At 43.8% G+C, this 17,464-nt stretch overlaps 1 protein-coding gene across 5 annotated transcripts in view; it reads right to left on the bottom strand.

Annotated features, from left to right (window-relative positions):
• The window catches only part of TNS3 (tensin 3), a 1,168,488-nt gene that overhangs the window by 457,471 nt on the left and 693,553 nt on the right, over positions 1 to 17,464 (bottom strand). For 4 of the 5 annotated variants that reach the window (XM_069613336.1, XM_069613334.1, XM_069613338.1 and 1 more), the window contains 3 exons: positions 15,699 to 15,751; positions 11,157 to 11,331; positions 774 to 824 (listed from right to left, as the gene is read on the bottom strand). In XM_069613336.1, the coding sequence (XP_069469437.1) occupies positions 774 to 824; positions 11,157 to 11,331; positions 15,699 to 15,751 (279 nt within the window). The remainder of the gene's footprint in view (positions 1 to 773; positions 825 to 11,156; positions 11,332 to 15,698; positions 15,752 to 17,464) is intronic. The other variant, XM_069613335.1, reaches the window with a different exon arrangement.

The following is a 17,464-nucleotide window of genomic DNA, read 5'->3' as shown; positions in this document are numbered from 1 at the left end:
ACCATTTGGCTAAGTCTCTGTGGCCCTGGATCATCTTCTCACAGGAGACAGTAAGTGGGCGGCTTATTTATTACACATGGATCCAGTACTCAGAGACCAGCACTAAAGAAGAAAAACAACAGCCCACCTTCATCTGTGGAGTGAGGCCTTTAACCATGAAATGGCGTGAAGTTCCCCTTTGAGGAGGTACCTCCATCACTGGTATCCTAGGCACATCTAACACTGGAAAACATATCTAGGTTTCAACACAAAAACATGGTATGATCAAGGACGATCCCCAAAAAGCGAACCCCTTCTGTGCTATGGTACATGTAATCTAAAGGCGGAAGCGCCCAACAGTTCGACATCGACTTCAGAGAAATCCTGCTCTTTGACGGTTCCCCATGGCTGCATTTTAGTTGTGTTCTAATACACATTGACCGACTTGTTTTTATGTTGTGTGTTCAATTAAATTGTTTAATTACTATTAATAAGCAGGTATTCTCCATAGGACCCAGGAAGTCAGCCCTTATGACAAGTCACAGCTGAACTGGTAAAAGTCAGTACACAGACTAAGGACATGTGCAGTTGGTGACATCGCATTGTATGAGCACTCTAAACATGCTCAACACGAGATGCCCACCTAAATTAATAAAGGAAGGGAAAGTGATGAAAATAACAGCACATGCAGAACAGCGACATTCGGCGGGATATGTCAAAAGCCATTGTTACGGGTAATGATGGAGCGCATCATATTTTTGCACTTATTTGAGAGTATCATGGAGAGCAAGTACCTTCGAGTTGAGCTTGGCAAGTTCATATCTCTTTTCTGAAAGGTTTAACACCTATTTAGAAAAAGCAGGAGAAAAAAATAAAAAATTAGACAAATCTCACACTATTTGACAACCGAGCAGGAATATTGTGTATGTTGGTCAGCAATACTGGCTGAAATGCAGTCAAAAAGAGCGAATAGGTCCAACATTTTTTGCAGCAAAAACTAGAAAAACATTAATTGCACTTGTGCAAAAAAGTAGCAAAACTGACGGCACACCGTGTGCGCGACGCTGCACAATCTTTAATAGATGCTGCAGTGCTCACGGATTTCACACCAGCAAGGATGCACTGCCAACCAGCAGAATGGAAAGAACGATTACAAAGAAGCCGGCAAAATTAGGCAAAGGGTGAACTAAATGACAACCCAAGAGTTTATAATTTAATATTCCTTTTTGGGAGGATAACAAAATAAAAACAAGTTCATTGTTCATACAGCATGGACTTGGTGGCTTAGCTCATTCATGCTAACACCAGGTCCCTAAATTTCATTTCATGGAACCAACATACTAAAACCAGGCAACTTATTCCGATCGAATGGCCTTAAATGTCGGTCCTTTTCAGTATGGCTAAATAACAAACATTAAAAAAATCACAGACAGCTCTTTCAAACAACATTGTAATTGTTGATTTTGATCACACCCAATTAAAGAAAAGCCAATTCAGAGCATGCAAACCATAACAAAGAATAACATTAATTAAACTTTATAGACCAGGACCAACAGGCATTATGGGCCCTGAAGACACAAGGCTAAAGCCAAGAGCACAGCAACGGTGTTTCAGGAAGTTCATGGGCCCAGAACTACCAATAAAGCAGGAGGTAGGAGTCTATAAACCTCTCATGCACTAATCTGTGAATAGTACACAAAGGTGCACAGGCGGTTCCAGGAAATTGGCTGTGGGTATTGTCTGCATTTGCGTCAGTATATATGGAATGTGGTTTGTGGGACAATTGTCGGGGTGTACAAGTCTGTGGGCTATACCAGCTCGAACAGCTCATAGATCGTTCAGTCACAGTATCCGCAGAAATATTCGGAAATCTCAGCTGTACAAACATTTCGTACAGCCGAAAATGTTGATTAAATATACCATTCGGTGCCATTAAAGTCAACAAGGGAAGCAGGGTTTGCGGGGTTGTAACCGCACTCTTGTTCAATATAATGGCATTGGGGGTTGCAGGGGTGCCCCCGCTGCAGATTAAAGTTTTTTTTTTTTTAAAGGAGGACCCTGCGGTGCTAGTTCCCATCCACATAAGTGAAGGGAACCAGCATCGCAGAGAGATGGAGGAGACGGCGGCACATAAGTAAGGGGGTGGGGGGTGTGGGGGTGGGGCAGTGGGTTGCCAAAAATGTCTGTGGGACAAAAAACTAAAGTCATGTGCGTTCAAATAATTTTCGGTTTCTTCTCCCTCTGACATTTTGCATTTGAATATTTCATGGACATCCTTCAATAACAGGACTGCCCAAAGGTTCCAAGTGATGGAATTAAACTCCATACACTCCGACTGAGGGCCCTACTTGAGTATTGGTACTGAAGACCGAGTTACAGGCCGAGTGCAGCGTGGTCTAACGAGGTACACAGGCAGAAAACTCCCAGTACAGCCCTTAAGCGAGATCTATAAAGCTTTCTTTAACCTGTGTTACTCTTGTTATTATATAGCATGGTTATTTAATTAGCCCAACCAAATTGAAGGGCTGCTAGCTTCTACCACATCAACCAGTTAGTGTTTTAAGATATTTAATTAGCCCTATAGAGGCTTTAGACCTTAGCTCTCATGATCCCCATTTTCCATAGTCAATGGAAAGTATCATGGGAGTTGCAAACAAACATCTTTCCGAGGAGGCGAGGGTCACATAACGAATAAACATAATATATAAAAGGAAAGAGTTGGAACTCACATTGCAGGTAACTGGCTGAGGCTCTGCCCAAATCTGCAACGGACAATGTGAGGCGATACAGGGCAGATATGGGATGAGGCCGTCAGTGAGGGGGAGGGGGGTGGGGAGCGACGCAGGGAGCAACGGACCCGACAAAGGAATGAACGAGGGGCAGATGAGCATGGTGGGGAAAAGGCCGTGAAGGAGTGGAGACAGCTACTGGTAAGTGATGCAACATTCCCCCCTCCCCCTGTTGGTCAATCTGCAAGCTATACAAGATTTGCGAGATATACAGTACAAAAGCACCGACTTAAGAACTGCTGTGAGAATGGGCAGTCTGCTGTCCCCTCTCAGCCCATCCAATCACTCCCCTGGAATGCAAGTACTAATCCCACATCAGAATTTTAATTGCCTAAAAATGTATGCAGATGCTAACAGTGAAATGCTTTACGTTAGTCATTGCAGGGCCTTTGTTAACAGTGAAGCCCAGGCACCGTTTAGCGTCTGTGTCCTGTTCTGTCTGGCCACGGCTCTGTAGGTCAGCCCGGTCGAGTCAACATAACCCAGAATTTCAGGGCCTGGGGGGGTTGGGGGGGTTAGGAGTTGATGCCCGGTCAGCTCAATGGTGTTATGCCACTGACCCCATTCATTTTTTTTGCCTCAAGCAAACAAAAGTGCATCAGGAAAAGTAAATATCATATACAAATTGGGGAGGGAAATGCTGAGCAAGCAACAGAAGAAAACGGTACTTTCCAGTAACATTTTTATACCTACGTTTCTCAAATATATCAAAATTGAACTGGTTACAGACAAATCCTGAAACTGGTGCCGATTCTCCCGACAGCCACTTCGTGATTTATTAAACATTTTCAAATTATTCCACAGTCGACCACTAGATGGTAGGATTGTGCAAAAAACTGATATCTATAACCTATTTCTATTCACAACCAATTCCATGGACTTGATAGTGCAAATAGTAAATTGGCTACACCATGTTCAGCGTAGAGCTGGGAGACTACGGGGCGTGCAAGGCTAGGGCTGTTCCAATCAGTCTGGCCTGGCTCTTAGGGCCAAATGTGAGCCAAGCTAGGGCTATGACCAGGCAACACGGAGGGTCGGGGGGGGGAGGTCTGCTAGGGATGGGGGCAGAGAAAAGGGGATGGGGCAGAGAAAAGGGGAGCCAAGGTGTTGAGCGGAAAGAATAACGTCTGGGGCAAAAAAGTGAAGAAAAGGGGGCTGCAGGGCCAGAAGACGTGGTAGTGGCACTTGGTGGTTGGGAGAGTAGCGTTATTACTTTATGGATGCTGGCACAAGAAATGAGGAGAGAAAGGGGGCTTGCAGCACTCAAGGAGTGGTGGAGGAATTGTGGAGAGTGGCGCAGGAGTGAGAGAAAGAAGGCTGGTGGCACTCAAGGGTGGCCAGGGCGGCGGAAATGAGAAAACAGTGAAGTGCTTACGTTATGAAGCAACATGCTTCAAAGTCACTGCTCTACTCCCCCCAAGGCCGTAACAGGAAGTGATACCTGCCCCACTCCGGCCATCAATGAGTGTACGGGAGGGTAGGACAGGAAGTCAGAAAACAGGTTTTCTGTGCATGCCGTCATGTCCCAGAATTTCTTTTAACATTTGGTATTCTGATAATGTGCATAAGTCCACTTCCAAGAGAAGAGGCAAGCCTACACTCTGGAGGCGAAGAGCTCAACGGAGAGAAATGGTGGGAAGGCCAACATGATTTGCTGCAGTAAATCCTGCTATTTCAGGAACTACTTCCTCTACACAGTAAAACATTGTAAGCTATAATGCACAGCATAATGGACAAATTCCCAAGAGAAAGAGAAAGAAAAGAGCCAAGACTACATTGAAAATGTTAAGAGCTCAACCAAGGATAACTGGGGAAAACCTTGAAAATGTTAATATGTTGACGCTGGATAGTAACAGTCAAACACAGAGTCCGGCCATAGTCCGTTTACAAATTCTGCCTTTTTAGGAACAATCCCTGAAATACATTGGTAGAGACAACTAAGGAATAGTACACAGTACATTGAGCAGAGTAACAATAAAATATTCACTGCATTCCAGAACAAAGTATTAACTCCACTGAGGGAGGTAAGGAAGCCCATCAATACATGCACATGGGAAAGCAATAGGAGGACTACACAAAAAGTGGGGGAAAAATTAGATTGAATTTCTATCATATTTTATAGGAGCACAGGTGGTGGGGTGAGGTCACCCGTTACTGGATAGGATGCTTTATGGGAAATGTTTAATTCTCATTAAAGTTCATAAAGATGAAAGGGGGAATCACTAGCAATATGAATACTTTCCCTTGTTGTTTTCCTTCTGCTCTTCAATAAACCGGTTTATTTTTTACGTGGAACCAATCCTCTTATTTACTATGATTTAGTGACATGGCATGTGTAACTTTGATTAACATTAACTGTTCAAATTTGATTTCAATTAAACTATGATTTTGTGGCACTTTATGAATTTCATTTGATAAAAATGCATGTTCTTATGTTGTTTGCCAACCTACGATTAGACAAATCTTGCCCTGAAGAGTCTTGCAGCTATAAACACTTGTTGGAAAGTTGCTGAGTTTACAAATAGAATAATTTAGGGAAAGTTCAGGAAACATTTGTTTGGTGTGACTAAACATCTGGGACAAAAAAATATTTTGCATCATTCAATATTTAATTCTTTTTTGATGATTAAAAAGACAAGAGGTGAGCATTGTGGAAAACTTTAAAGCAAAGGAGACAGGCCTAAAATAAACTGATGACAGAAAACTTCCATACAGAGCAAGAGGTGTTGCATGAAGGAGTTCTTGATTGCGTATTTCGCTCACAGGTATGAGGATCCCCGTAAACACAAAATGCACACCACAAATGTGTGCACCCAACAACATTGTAAATCATGAGCAAATCACTTTTGGATTGCAATTATTTACAAGGTCTGATTTAATCTGAAAGGTCGATGGTGTCGATTACATATTTTCTATCAGCCACTATGTGGCAATTTAAAAGGACAAGGCTGAGAACCAAATAAGAACTATGCCCAACCTAAAAGAACAAAAACAGTACAGTGAAATTACTTCCCAAAATAATTTAGCAGGCTCAGAATGTTTGTGGAAGAGCATGACAGATACAGGACATTCTGTGATAACATCACCCGTGCAATGTTCCTGGATTCCCAGTATACAAAGAAGAGCAATTTGTATTACGAATAGGACATGTGTAGAGAAAATGTGTCTAATTTAAATGCAATTTGTATCCAAGGAAATCTTCATGTGAATTGGAGTACACAGACGTGTACATGTGTACAGCCTATTATAGCCTTATGTGATTTCCTACACCCCTTCCACAACTCCCAAGTACTCCCATTGCATTTGAGATTGGAAGTGACCTGCATACGTCTGGTTATTGAAAGAGAAGTTTTGAAACTGCTTAAAAGGGGTACTAGGATATGCGCTTATGAGGCCTACCCAGCTCAGGAATTCACAATAGCAAAACATGAAGAGCCTACATACAAAGGCCTGTTAAAGCTGGTTCCAAAGTAGATTAAAATAAATGTACTGGCAGATGTCCACTAATGCATCTGTTCCTGTAAATGTCAAAGCACTTGTCATAATTTAAGTCCAGACCTGCGATAAAAACTGCCTTAGCAAGAGGTTAAGTGAAAGGTTATGGAACTCTATGCACAGGAAGAGACATGTACTCTGAACATACCGATACCATGAAAAAGGAGTATGTAGGCGATGCACCACCAATGTCACCTGCAGGAAAACATCAGCAACTCCATACTGGCAATTTGAATAGACTAACATGGCGTAAATCTTAGATCAAATGTTAAATCGTTTAATTGATAACTGTGTCGCAATACAAGTTCAGATTGACCTGGAATGTTGACATTTTGTAGATAGGAGTTACATCTACCAAATGATGTAAAAATGATATATACACAGTGTCACGTTTTTAATAAGTGAAAAATGGCTAAAACGCGTAATTGCGCCCAATTTTATCACACAGCGATTGTTCAAGTGTCTAAATCTTCACATCAATGTACAAAATTTGAAGATGTTAGTTTTATTAATCTTGCATGTTCAAATTCAGAGCTGGGGTCGCAAAAACGAAAAAGCATTTTCTTCAATAGGAGTGATTTTGCCCCAACCTTCCACAATCGTTGTACTGGGGATACCACACCCATCACAAAACAGAGGAAGAGTCAGAAAGATATATAATTGAATGCACACATGATATAGGCAAGTACGCAGATTGAGCAAATCCAGATTACTGTGCGCTGTGGCTTATACTTAGTAGACTAGATCGGGTATTAGGCTGCAATAAGCGTTAACTAAGGCCTCGCCCTCAGCCTAAATCAAAGTAACCACAAAACAATTATTAAACCTAATAATTGGGCTCACACATAGAGCATATTGATATACTCTATGGGTGAGCGCAATTGTTAGGATTGTTAACGACTATTTTGTAGACACAATATATAGGGAGTTTTTTTTTTTTAAAAAGGAACTTGAGAGGTATTGAGGATGAAACTGAACATGAGAGAGCGGAGGGGAAGATTGAGGATTGACCCCAGGCAGATCGGCGGCCAGTCCATTGAAAGAAGAATGGCAATTATGTTTGCAATTTGGTTTCCAGACAGCCAACCGAGGAATGGGTTTGCTGAAGGAACGATTCTAGGCTTAAATAGTCCCAAGCTGACTCTCTAAAATCAGAAGCCATATTCAAAAGGCAAATTAAACCTCAACCAACCCCAATCTGTCCATATAGATTGACCGGAATAAATGTGGGATGGTAAAGGGCAGGGAATTCCAGGGGATGCAATTTGAGAACAGGAACACAGGTGCTGATATTTTACATGCCTTGTGTCATCCAAGTTACATGGGACACCAAATGAGCTACTTCTTTAAAACCAGATGTACTTTGTATTGCGAAACAAAATGTAAAACTGAATCCAATTTGGTACCACTTTAATGTAGAATTGCGTTTGCAAAATTAGGGAACTATTCAAAATATAATTAGTGGCTTAAGCCCGTCTGGAGTCATCTTGGGTTATAGGGTCATTGCAAAATACGATTGCCTAGGGTGGTAGCATGCATTAACGCAGCCGGGAGAGGCCATAGGCAGATTAGGTGTTAGTGCGACAAAAATGCATGCCGAGGGAACTAATCCTATTCAACAGGAATTGTGAGAAGTGCATACTCCTGCAGTTCCTTATCTTTGGATGCACAAACATGTTCAGGGCCTCGATGCCCACGGGCTGTGTGAGCGCTTTAAAAATGCAAATAAATAAATAAAAAAAGGGGGCGTGGGAATTTCGACCACTGTACATGTTACTGGATAATAATAAATCACCAGCCCAAAAACACATGCAGGTTGAAAAATACATGCAGACATTAAGAAGCTGATTCATGGAATTTGTGTGCTGAAAAATGGGGATTTGTGCGCCATTCTGCCCGCAAATACCTGTGTAACAAATGGGGATTTGCGGGCAGAATGGCGCACAATCCCCATTTTTCGGCACACAAATTCCATGAATCAGCCCCTAAAGCTGCACATGAGAATAGATAGACTGAAAGTGCTGCACGCAAATAGATGGAAAACACTACAAACAAAAGTGAATTTAAATCTGCACACTTAGCTGTATTCAAAGTCGCATCCATAGATATATAGCTCCCCGAGAGCATTACTTTGAATTCAAACCTACAGGATAGCCCATGCATTCACAACCCCACACTTATACACAGGAGTCAAACAGATTGTATATGTACTTTAAAATGTTAATAATTTAAATAACTTTCTGATACCAAATGTGTCTTTATGCTGGAGCAAATAATGTTTTACACACTTTTGCATCATGTTGGAATGTTATAATTGATGAAGCTTGCGTTTAGACTGAACCAAATGGAGAACAAATGCTGAATTGCCTACCATCTTTTAGAACACAATATATCTATATGAAGACTGTTACTGTTTAAATGAACGCTTGTATGGACTGTTAAACGCAAGATTCATATAGGCAGGTAAAATCATTTTTATTGATTACTTGTTGTGATATCTAGTGTTTTGGTGATTTCCAGGATAAAGCTGGAGACCAACTCAGTTACATGACAAGCCATTTTTCTTTTAAATACATTTCAGTTTATGAATACCACACTATCTGTTCCTTGCACAGAATTGTGAGATTGGAATAAATAAATGGGGTTGTAAGACTGGCATGTTACGCCTACATGCGCCTAAAAAAACAAAATATTCCTGCAGCACAAACGAAAACAGGAAAAACATAGGAATTAGCGACCACAGAGGTACTGGACACGGGACTAAGTGTCCTAGTCTGATATTGTTGTAGATCAACCCAATAAAACAACTGGCCTCACCACAGGAGATCCTATTGCCCAAACTAAACGACGAGCCTGGGAAAGCCCATCTTGTTCCTAAGTGACAAGTTGTTTCCCCAGGAGAAAAACTAGGTTATCATAAAACGTGAATGCTGTGCTATTAAGCGGGTCATAGAAGCCTTAAAATATTATCTAAGAAGGCAGAAGTTCGGCCTGATCACCAAAAATACCCAATGAACCTGACTGGTCTGTAATAAGGACCGCATAATTATGGGTTAGTTGCTAAACCTCCAGCCACATGGATTTGCAGAACAGTGGGAAGGCAATCTCTAAACCAATGAAGACTTCTTAAGCCAGCCTTTCGTATGTAGGCCGTAGAAACTGGAGGGGCCTGAGGGTGGTGGCAGACAAATGGGGAGGATGTGTTTGACAAGGTCACGTGGGTCACCTAGAGGGAGGCTGTAGAATTATGTTGGGCAAAGGGGGCCTTCCCACTCAGTGATGCGACCCCTGCACACAGTATAGAGAGGATCATGGGCAATGCCTCAGTCCTTCCTTGGTCACTCGGATAAAGCAGCCACTGACGCAATCCGTAAAGGGACCTCCCCAAACCCCCACATCATACAGGGGGGCACATGGGCCATATGGAAAAGGGCAATAAGGCTGCATCACAGAATCTCCAAGTTAGCCACTTGGCAGGAGGCAGACCACCCAGAGCGATTATGTACAGTGCAGTGTCAAACGAACATGAATTCAACTTTAAACAGAGGCACACACTTCCTGAAGTTGAGGTGAACAGGACTTGATTCCAGAGAGGAGTCTTAGACTGATTAAAGTTGGTCAAGCCAAGAAGGTCAGCTGGCTGCTAGTAGACATAGGAGGGGGTGAAGGGACCTGATGAGCTCCAGCCAGCTGCAGCACATGCCAGGATGCTTGCGATCCTGGGCCAGGAGGGTAATAAGGACCAGACCCCAAGACGAAATGCTCAGAGACACTCTAGCTGGGGGGATTTAGCCAAGACTGTGGGGACAGCTACAAGGTCATCGACCCAAAAAAAGGAAGCTTGCAAAGCCTAAGGAACCCAAGACAGAAAATACTTTTCTGCCCAGAAGAACCAAATCATTGGGGGAGAATCCCCCCCCCACATTACCAAAGAGAAAGCCTGAAGGCAAGTGGGGTGCAATACATGGTTTGCCCCAGGAGAAATGTTCTGCTTTGTGCCTCATCCGGAGGAAAAAACTAAAACAAGGAAAAAGCAAAGACAGTGTTACAGAAGTATGCAGAGACAAAATCCCTGTGACCGAGTGTCTGGGAACACACTCTGCTGGATGGAAGAGCAGAATAGGGATTGGACTCTGGACAGGAGTTCCTACTAAGTTAGACCCACTTAATGAACATGCTTTATACCCACTTCCTCCCACCACTTTGCTTAGACTCTCCATGTGCTGGTCCCCACCCAAAGGCCTTCCTTTAACCCTTCCCAGACAAGATCCTAGTGAACATGCTCAAACATGTGTGCACATTCCTTCTGTTGTGGCCACCCATGACAAGGGCATGTGGCAGGCTTCAGAAAATGACAGGTCTGCCCATCTACCACCGGATAGCCATTATGTCAGCTCCTGCCTAATTCAGGGTAAAGAATCTGGTTGAGATGCGACTAACAGCGCAATCTTACTCTGCAATCCACAATACCAACTGTGATGCTGGAGACTGCGTATCTGCCCGGGGATTGCCGATTAATCGGGGCAGTGCATCCACATGACTCGTTTTGAACACTTCTACAGGGGGCCTTTTTTAAAACAGTGATTTACAAGAACAGGAACACAGCCAATGTTAACACATGTAAGATAATCTGTGCTAGGGTGGGGATCATCTTGCATGACGGAGACATTGGCGCAGAGCAGACCATGTTCTACGGGAAGTGCACTGCAAAGCTTCTGAATAGAAACCACCTCGAGGGTAGTAATCACCTTCACCTTCATTACCGGATATGTATGCATAACAAGCCATGCAATATTTTTAGGGACCATCAAGAGTTGCACAAGGAAGACAGAAGCACAAAAGGGATCTTTGTTTTCAATATGTGAATGCATGCTACAAAACGCCCGTCATTACCAAGTAGTTGTCTGCATGCTTGGATTTCAGCATGCGCGTCACATTCTGAAGATTGTGCTGGTAAATTTCCTCCGCACAGCTGCTTGGGAACGAGACGGCGATGATGCGCTCCGTGACGTAGGTGAGGTCCAGCTCATAGCCTTCCTCCATGACGTGGTCACCGTCTGCACTTCTACTGTAAAGCACCATTTATGGAAACCGATAAAGTTAGCAAACACACATTATATTGGAAAATACATTGCGTTGTATGCATTTACAGTTAAACGTTTGTGTAACTGCTGATTAAGGTCATTGCACCCTTGGTGCCGGTCAACAATTGTGGATCCCGACCCACTTTTCCACAATTCCTTTAAGCCACACCATTCATTTCACTTTCGTTTTTGCAGGATTTTTGGGCATGCACCAGGCCCTAGGTTTCAGAGCACTGAACACAGGTAGTGAACGAGGCCAAGGGAACGAGCTTGGGACAGCACTTAAAAAGTTACACATCATTGAAATAAAGGCCAATCTGATTCCTGGAAGCATAAAGAGGGATTAATAAATAAACATTACAAAAAAATCAGAAGTCAACAGAAAGAAAAAAGGAGGCATGCGCACGGATCACAGGTTTATTGCATCTGTGCAACGCAGGTGGAAAGGATATATGCGGGTAGCACGGGCTTTTATCTGGCACAGGACCTCCATGTTGGAGGGACGAGTAGCAGATGCGGGTAGACGCATATGGAAACACTAGCAATGTTACATGGTTTGGGATGCAGGGGTTGGAGGGGAGGTTGTATATTAGGCAACTGAGATTTTGTGCATGTATATATTGCAAAATACGGAAGTAGCTCATACTTGTTAAGGAGGGAAAGCTTTCTGCAACACCTGTGCTTATCCAGGCAGCCTGTGCAGCTTTTTGGCATAGCAAAGGGCCACGGTAAACTGGCCGTTCGGCCTTGCACATTAGTCCGTCAGTTAGGAGTCCAATTTGTGGGGGATAACCAGCCAATATGCTAATATAACACTTCACGTGTTTAAGGTGGCAAGCGTTTGTTATGCATGCTGCTGCAGATCAGTAAATTGCGGGAACGAGTGTGATGTGTTACTATCCCACTTGACACAGGCCTGCCGCTCAAATAGAAGAAAGCGGACAGTTTAAACAGACACCAAGTGCAGCCCAAACGCTGTCGTCAAATACATGTATCAGTTATGTGAAGTCTTCAGGTCTCACTTGCAACCCCTCGCCCCCAAGTGAACCCTCCACTGCTGTCCCAAAGGGGGAGCCCATGTACATAACAGAGACGAAAGCAACCGGTCCAGCACCTCCATGCATTCAGGTGGCCCAAACAACTCTCTCCATGAACCAAAGACCCCTAGACTGTAATGCAAACTAAACCTACCATTTAATGTGGGACGACCATGGATGGCTTCAGGGCCTTTGAATCCTTTCTAATGAAAGGGGTCTAGAGGCTCTGCCCCCCCCATTAACTGACCCCATGTTGCCAGTTAGCAATCTTATAATACAGCAATATATTCCTTTCTCTATTACAAGCTGCATTTCTTGGAGCCCTTCCAGCTATCACTATGCCACAGGATATAAAAAATGGTTAAAACCACATTGCCTTCTAACACTGGTTCAGCCACTTGCTGACAAAGAAGGGTTTACAGCTCTTCAGTGGGCATTTAGTGTTTCAAGTTCCCTTCTAGCTGGCTGTTTCATGATAATCGTTGACTCCTTAACCTCATCTTGGTCGCCATTGTATTGTATGTACCCTAGGGGTGCCTCAGACGGTTTTCGGTCTAAGCAGGGAGTCCCCACACATCATGTTGAAATGGGCCCCCACACATCTTCAGCCTGGTCTAGGGAATGAATACACTCTAAAATTCTTAACAGTCTAATGTAGCGCAAAGGTAGCTGCTCCATGAAAAGCATGTTCAGATCAGACTAGAAACTCGGCCTCAACTGCAAGTGAACGGTCTCCAAAGTCGCACCCCATAAAGTTCAGCACATCAACTCTCTGCCATTTCCTTCCCATGTAAAAAAATAAATAAAAGCAATGTTGAAGGTTGTGAACTCAGCCCTTGCTCTGCTGAACTCTTTCAAACGGACACCAGCCCAGTGGAGCAGCACAAAATTTGGGGGCACACCTCCGAGCCAAGCTGAGGACCTCGCATCGCCCCCACCCCGGCAGCTAGTCACTGGTCGTGCCACACTCTGCGTCAGCCTAAACTACCATGCTTGCGCAATGCACACAGTCATGTGGCTGCAGGGGCACACCGCACACTGCACTAGGAGAAAGCTATAAATGTGTTTAATGCATTATACAGCACACCTTCGGAGAAAAATTGGCTAAGAAACCAGAGCATTTGCAATTGTTTTGTAGGGTAACGTAAATCCAAAAATCCGACACAGGCAAGTCACCAACAGTGCACAGGAACATTAATGCTTGAATTAATTTAATGCCATGCCACAATGCAAACATGTGCAACTGGCTGCACAATGTAGACCGGTCTAGACCCGTAATAACATATAGTAAAACATGGCATAATATATTAATACATAAGTAGACTGGTTGCACCAAAAATGCCAGTCTAAGCAATAACATGGTTATTTTATCACAGATGCCCAGAAAAATATACAATGCCACAGTAAGAAACTGCTAGACTGGCAGCATCCAAACGCCAGTCTAGCCAGGTAATTACACTTATCAGAAATGCCCAGTTAAAAAAAAAAAAAAAAAATTAAAAAAAAAAAAAAAAAAAAAAAAAAAAAAGAAATGCCCAGTTAAAAATAAAAGGTCAAGCTAAATGAAGAAATGACTAGGCTGGTTGCACCAAAATGCCTGTCTAGCGTACACATATCATGCCTGCTTAGCCTGACCATGGATGACCATTATGATTTAGCACACAACCCCCTCCCTCTGAACTGCCCGTACATCCATTCTCCCTCGCAACCCCCAATATAGCTCCTCTGCCCAGAAGTACCTCCACGCTCCTCTTCCTAGTCACAGTGCTTACGGATGAGGCACCATCCCTCATAGTTAAGTACTTGGGCCAGGTATAGTAGGACTAGGAGTAATGAAGATTACAGGTAACTAAGCCAGGCATTACATCCATGTCGCTCTACCTTTTCCCAATACTTGTGTATGGGGCAAAAGGCCTCATACACGAATACTGGGATGAGGATGAGTAGAGCTAGGAGTAATAAAGATTACCCATAAGTAATCAAGGATGAAACACAAGCACACACACCATTCACCATACACTCGCAGACAACCAGCCACCTGTACATTTACATGTGCACCCTTTCACCATACACTAACTCACGCACACCCAGACATCCGCCCATACATCATGCATTCACATATTATAGTATATACATAAGCACATACATACATACATACATGCACGCACACACATTTAAGCAAAATACCTGTTCTTACCTTCTTTTAATCCATTGGTCCAGGGAATGAGGCCTCCGGCTCCTTGCAGCAGTCAGGAACGCTTGTTCCTGTCATCTGCGGAGGATCTGGAGGCCTCCATTCAATGGAGTGAGGGGAGCCCTGTGACTTAAAAAATAAATGGTTTCTTTTTGAAGTCATCAGGCTCCCCCCACTACAGGACATGGAGGCCTTCAGCCTGGATCCTTCCATATCATGGAATGGGGGAGCCATCAGACTTTAAAAACAAATGGTTTCTTTTTGAAGTCTCTCTGCCTTCATAAAGAAATTATTTCCGAACGCCAACCAGTGCACCAGCCTGTGGCCACATCACAGATCGTCCCTTTTGACTGAAAAATCTGCATGAACAGAGGTGGCGCATAGAGAAGATGCATGGCAATGCGGAAATGCCACTCTCAATGGCAGCAGTGTTGGGGGAGACGGCCAACACCAGGCGCAGGGCTTACCCATTAAACACCTAGGTCACACATGTGTTTCACATCTGCCCAACAGCTCACTCCCCCGTAATGCCAATGTCGGGCGTTGTTACGGATGAACTCGAGTTATCAGAGAATAGTTTTACCTTAGATGATGTCCACTTCTGGACGAAACCCCCACACTCACCGTGCGCAGAGGGATTCGGCGTGTACGCCTGCCTGCTGACTTAGCCACGCCGATGCATGCATTTGATGCTGGCCTGGAGGTAAAGCGAGCTGGATCGGAAGAATGGACACCAACGCAGGTCCCAGAAGCGCTATGCCCAATTTCCACCCCCCAACCGATGAATCTGCTCCAGGATAAGGCACACTAAGCATAAAGGGCTTTTTGGTTTCAGTTTGCTTTGACGTTTTGAAAATCTTAAGCGCCAAGAGGCCACACTGATACACGAGTATGCGCCGATACATGATAAGTCACATTTCAAGGTGCCAAAACAAATAAAGTCTTTTTCATCCACACTGGCCACCGCGTGCCTTGGAAACATGTGACGTGCGCAATTCGGCCACATTCGGGGGTCTGATTTATTGCAGCATTAATTGCCTCTGGGGGGGCATTATTAATATGCTCCACGCACAAGTGCTTTAAAAGACACCAGATCAAAAATATATCTTAACATACTCACTGCGATATTTTGTCACATGAGAAAGATGAGCTCTTTGAAAAACTGGATGAACCCTAGAATGAAAAACATGTGCATGTCAGCATACAACATAATCACCTTTCATCAGCAACATAATGAAGGTCTTCTTTAAAGTAAAGGATTTGTATCAGCTGGTCTCCCCTTTAACACCCCCCCACTCCAAAACAGCACATGGCAACACCCCCATTTGTGTTGCGCAATTGCTTAAAACCTCACTTTTGTTAGTTTGATTCAACGCACTCGACATCTTCAGCCTCAGGAAGATGGTGGAATCTGCCCAGGGGTAGGGGACTTTTTAAGTTGAAATCAGATTCGTAGGACTGTTTAAGTTTGAGTGACCAGATTTTGAGAATACATTGTGACAAGCAACAGAAATAAAAGTAGGACTACCATGACTATGCTTTAGTAGAACTATGCAGGGAGGGCTGGCTGTGGTTGGATCGCAGACATTTGCCTGGTGTGGCAAACCAGAAGAAGGAGTCGGACGAGACATGATCGTTTCAGAGATCTTTAATATAAATTAAAAGAAAAAAGCCCAACTGTCCCTTTAGCTACGAGGGATTTTCCCTGCCTAACAAACTAAACTAAGCGTGCTCATCGATGTCCAAATCAAATGTCAGTCCTCCGTCCAAAAACCTAACTCCTTTCTGGCCCTACCACTGTTCAAAGGACATAACCTAAACTAGGCCAGAGATGTAGACTTCCACTCGGGCTTCCTCTGGCCTACGTTGCTTGGGTTACTCCCCAATATTGTTCCCAAGTCGAACGTGGATTTCAAAGGTTCGTCAGAACAAAGTTTTCAATCCTTTCTTCACATTTTTTATAGCAAGTTTCAAGTCTTTCTAAAAATCTAATAATTCCACTTCCTTTAAAGGAGAAATGATTCTTGTATTGTGATCCCATCTCCTTGGATGTTGTCTTTCAACTGATCCTTGTTTTATTAGTGAGTAATTGAACCCCTCCAGGTCCCCGGTCTCAAAATGTTGCTTATTTTCTTAGGGCTCCCCAAATCCTTATGGCACTGATTTAATAAATTCAGAGGCGCTTCTCCTGGGCATCAGCGAGTGTCCAGCAATCAGATTTCTCTGGCTTCCACAACACTTTCGGCTCCTTTAGGATTATGCAATTGAAACTGCCAGGTTCCCGGCTTTCCAAGTGTTGAAAAACATATTAGGGCTCCCCAAAGCCTCCTGTCATGCTGATTTATTCAAATTAACAGGGTCTCTCTTGAGCGTCTTTCCATACTTGTAATCAGGTTGCTTGGGCTCCCATAACCCCTTTGGCTTCTCCAGCTTCTAACGTCAGGGACATAACGTCCCTACCTACCCCTGGCTTTATGTTCTTGGGAGCACTTTCTTCTCTTTTCATGTCCAGCTCAGTAGCGGCTGCACAGAAGTCTGGCATTTCGCTTTCCTTTTCCGAACTGGTCTCGGAATGTGTTGCTAATGTCTCAGTCTCTGCATTTTTGCCTTTCGGTTCGCCAGCCTTTCTGCATCTCTCTCTCGCTCTCTCATTCTGCTCCCAGGCTACCGCTTGCTCCACATTGTAGCGTGGCTCTGCCCCTCTAGGACTTTCCAAATTCACAGGCCTGCATCTGAGTAGGATTCCTTCTCCTCCATTCTAGCATCCTCGTCCCTTTAGCCTCATCGCCGTTATCTCCATCAGCTGCTGCCTTCACCAATATTCTGGCATTGCCTTCAGCCAAAGACAAGGGGGAAAGGTTAGTAAGTCCAGCAATCCATAGCAAT

This window comes from Ambystoma mexicanum, chromosome 5p (assembly GCF_040938575.1).
Source record: "Ambystoma mexicanum isolate Mex_15411 chromosome 5p, UKY_AmexF1_1, whole genome shotgun sequence".
Lineage (NCBI taxonomy): Eukaryota > Metazoa > Chordata > Amphibia > Caudata > Ambystomatidae > Ambystoma > Ambystoma mexicanum.
Note: the sequence above shows the minus strand (reverse complement) of the source record. Positions and strands in the feature narration are given on the sequence as shown.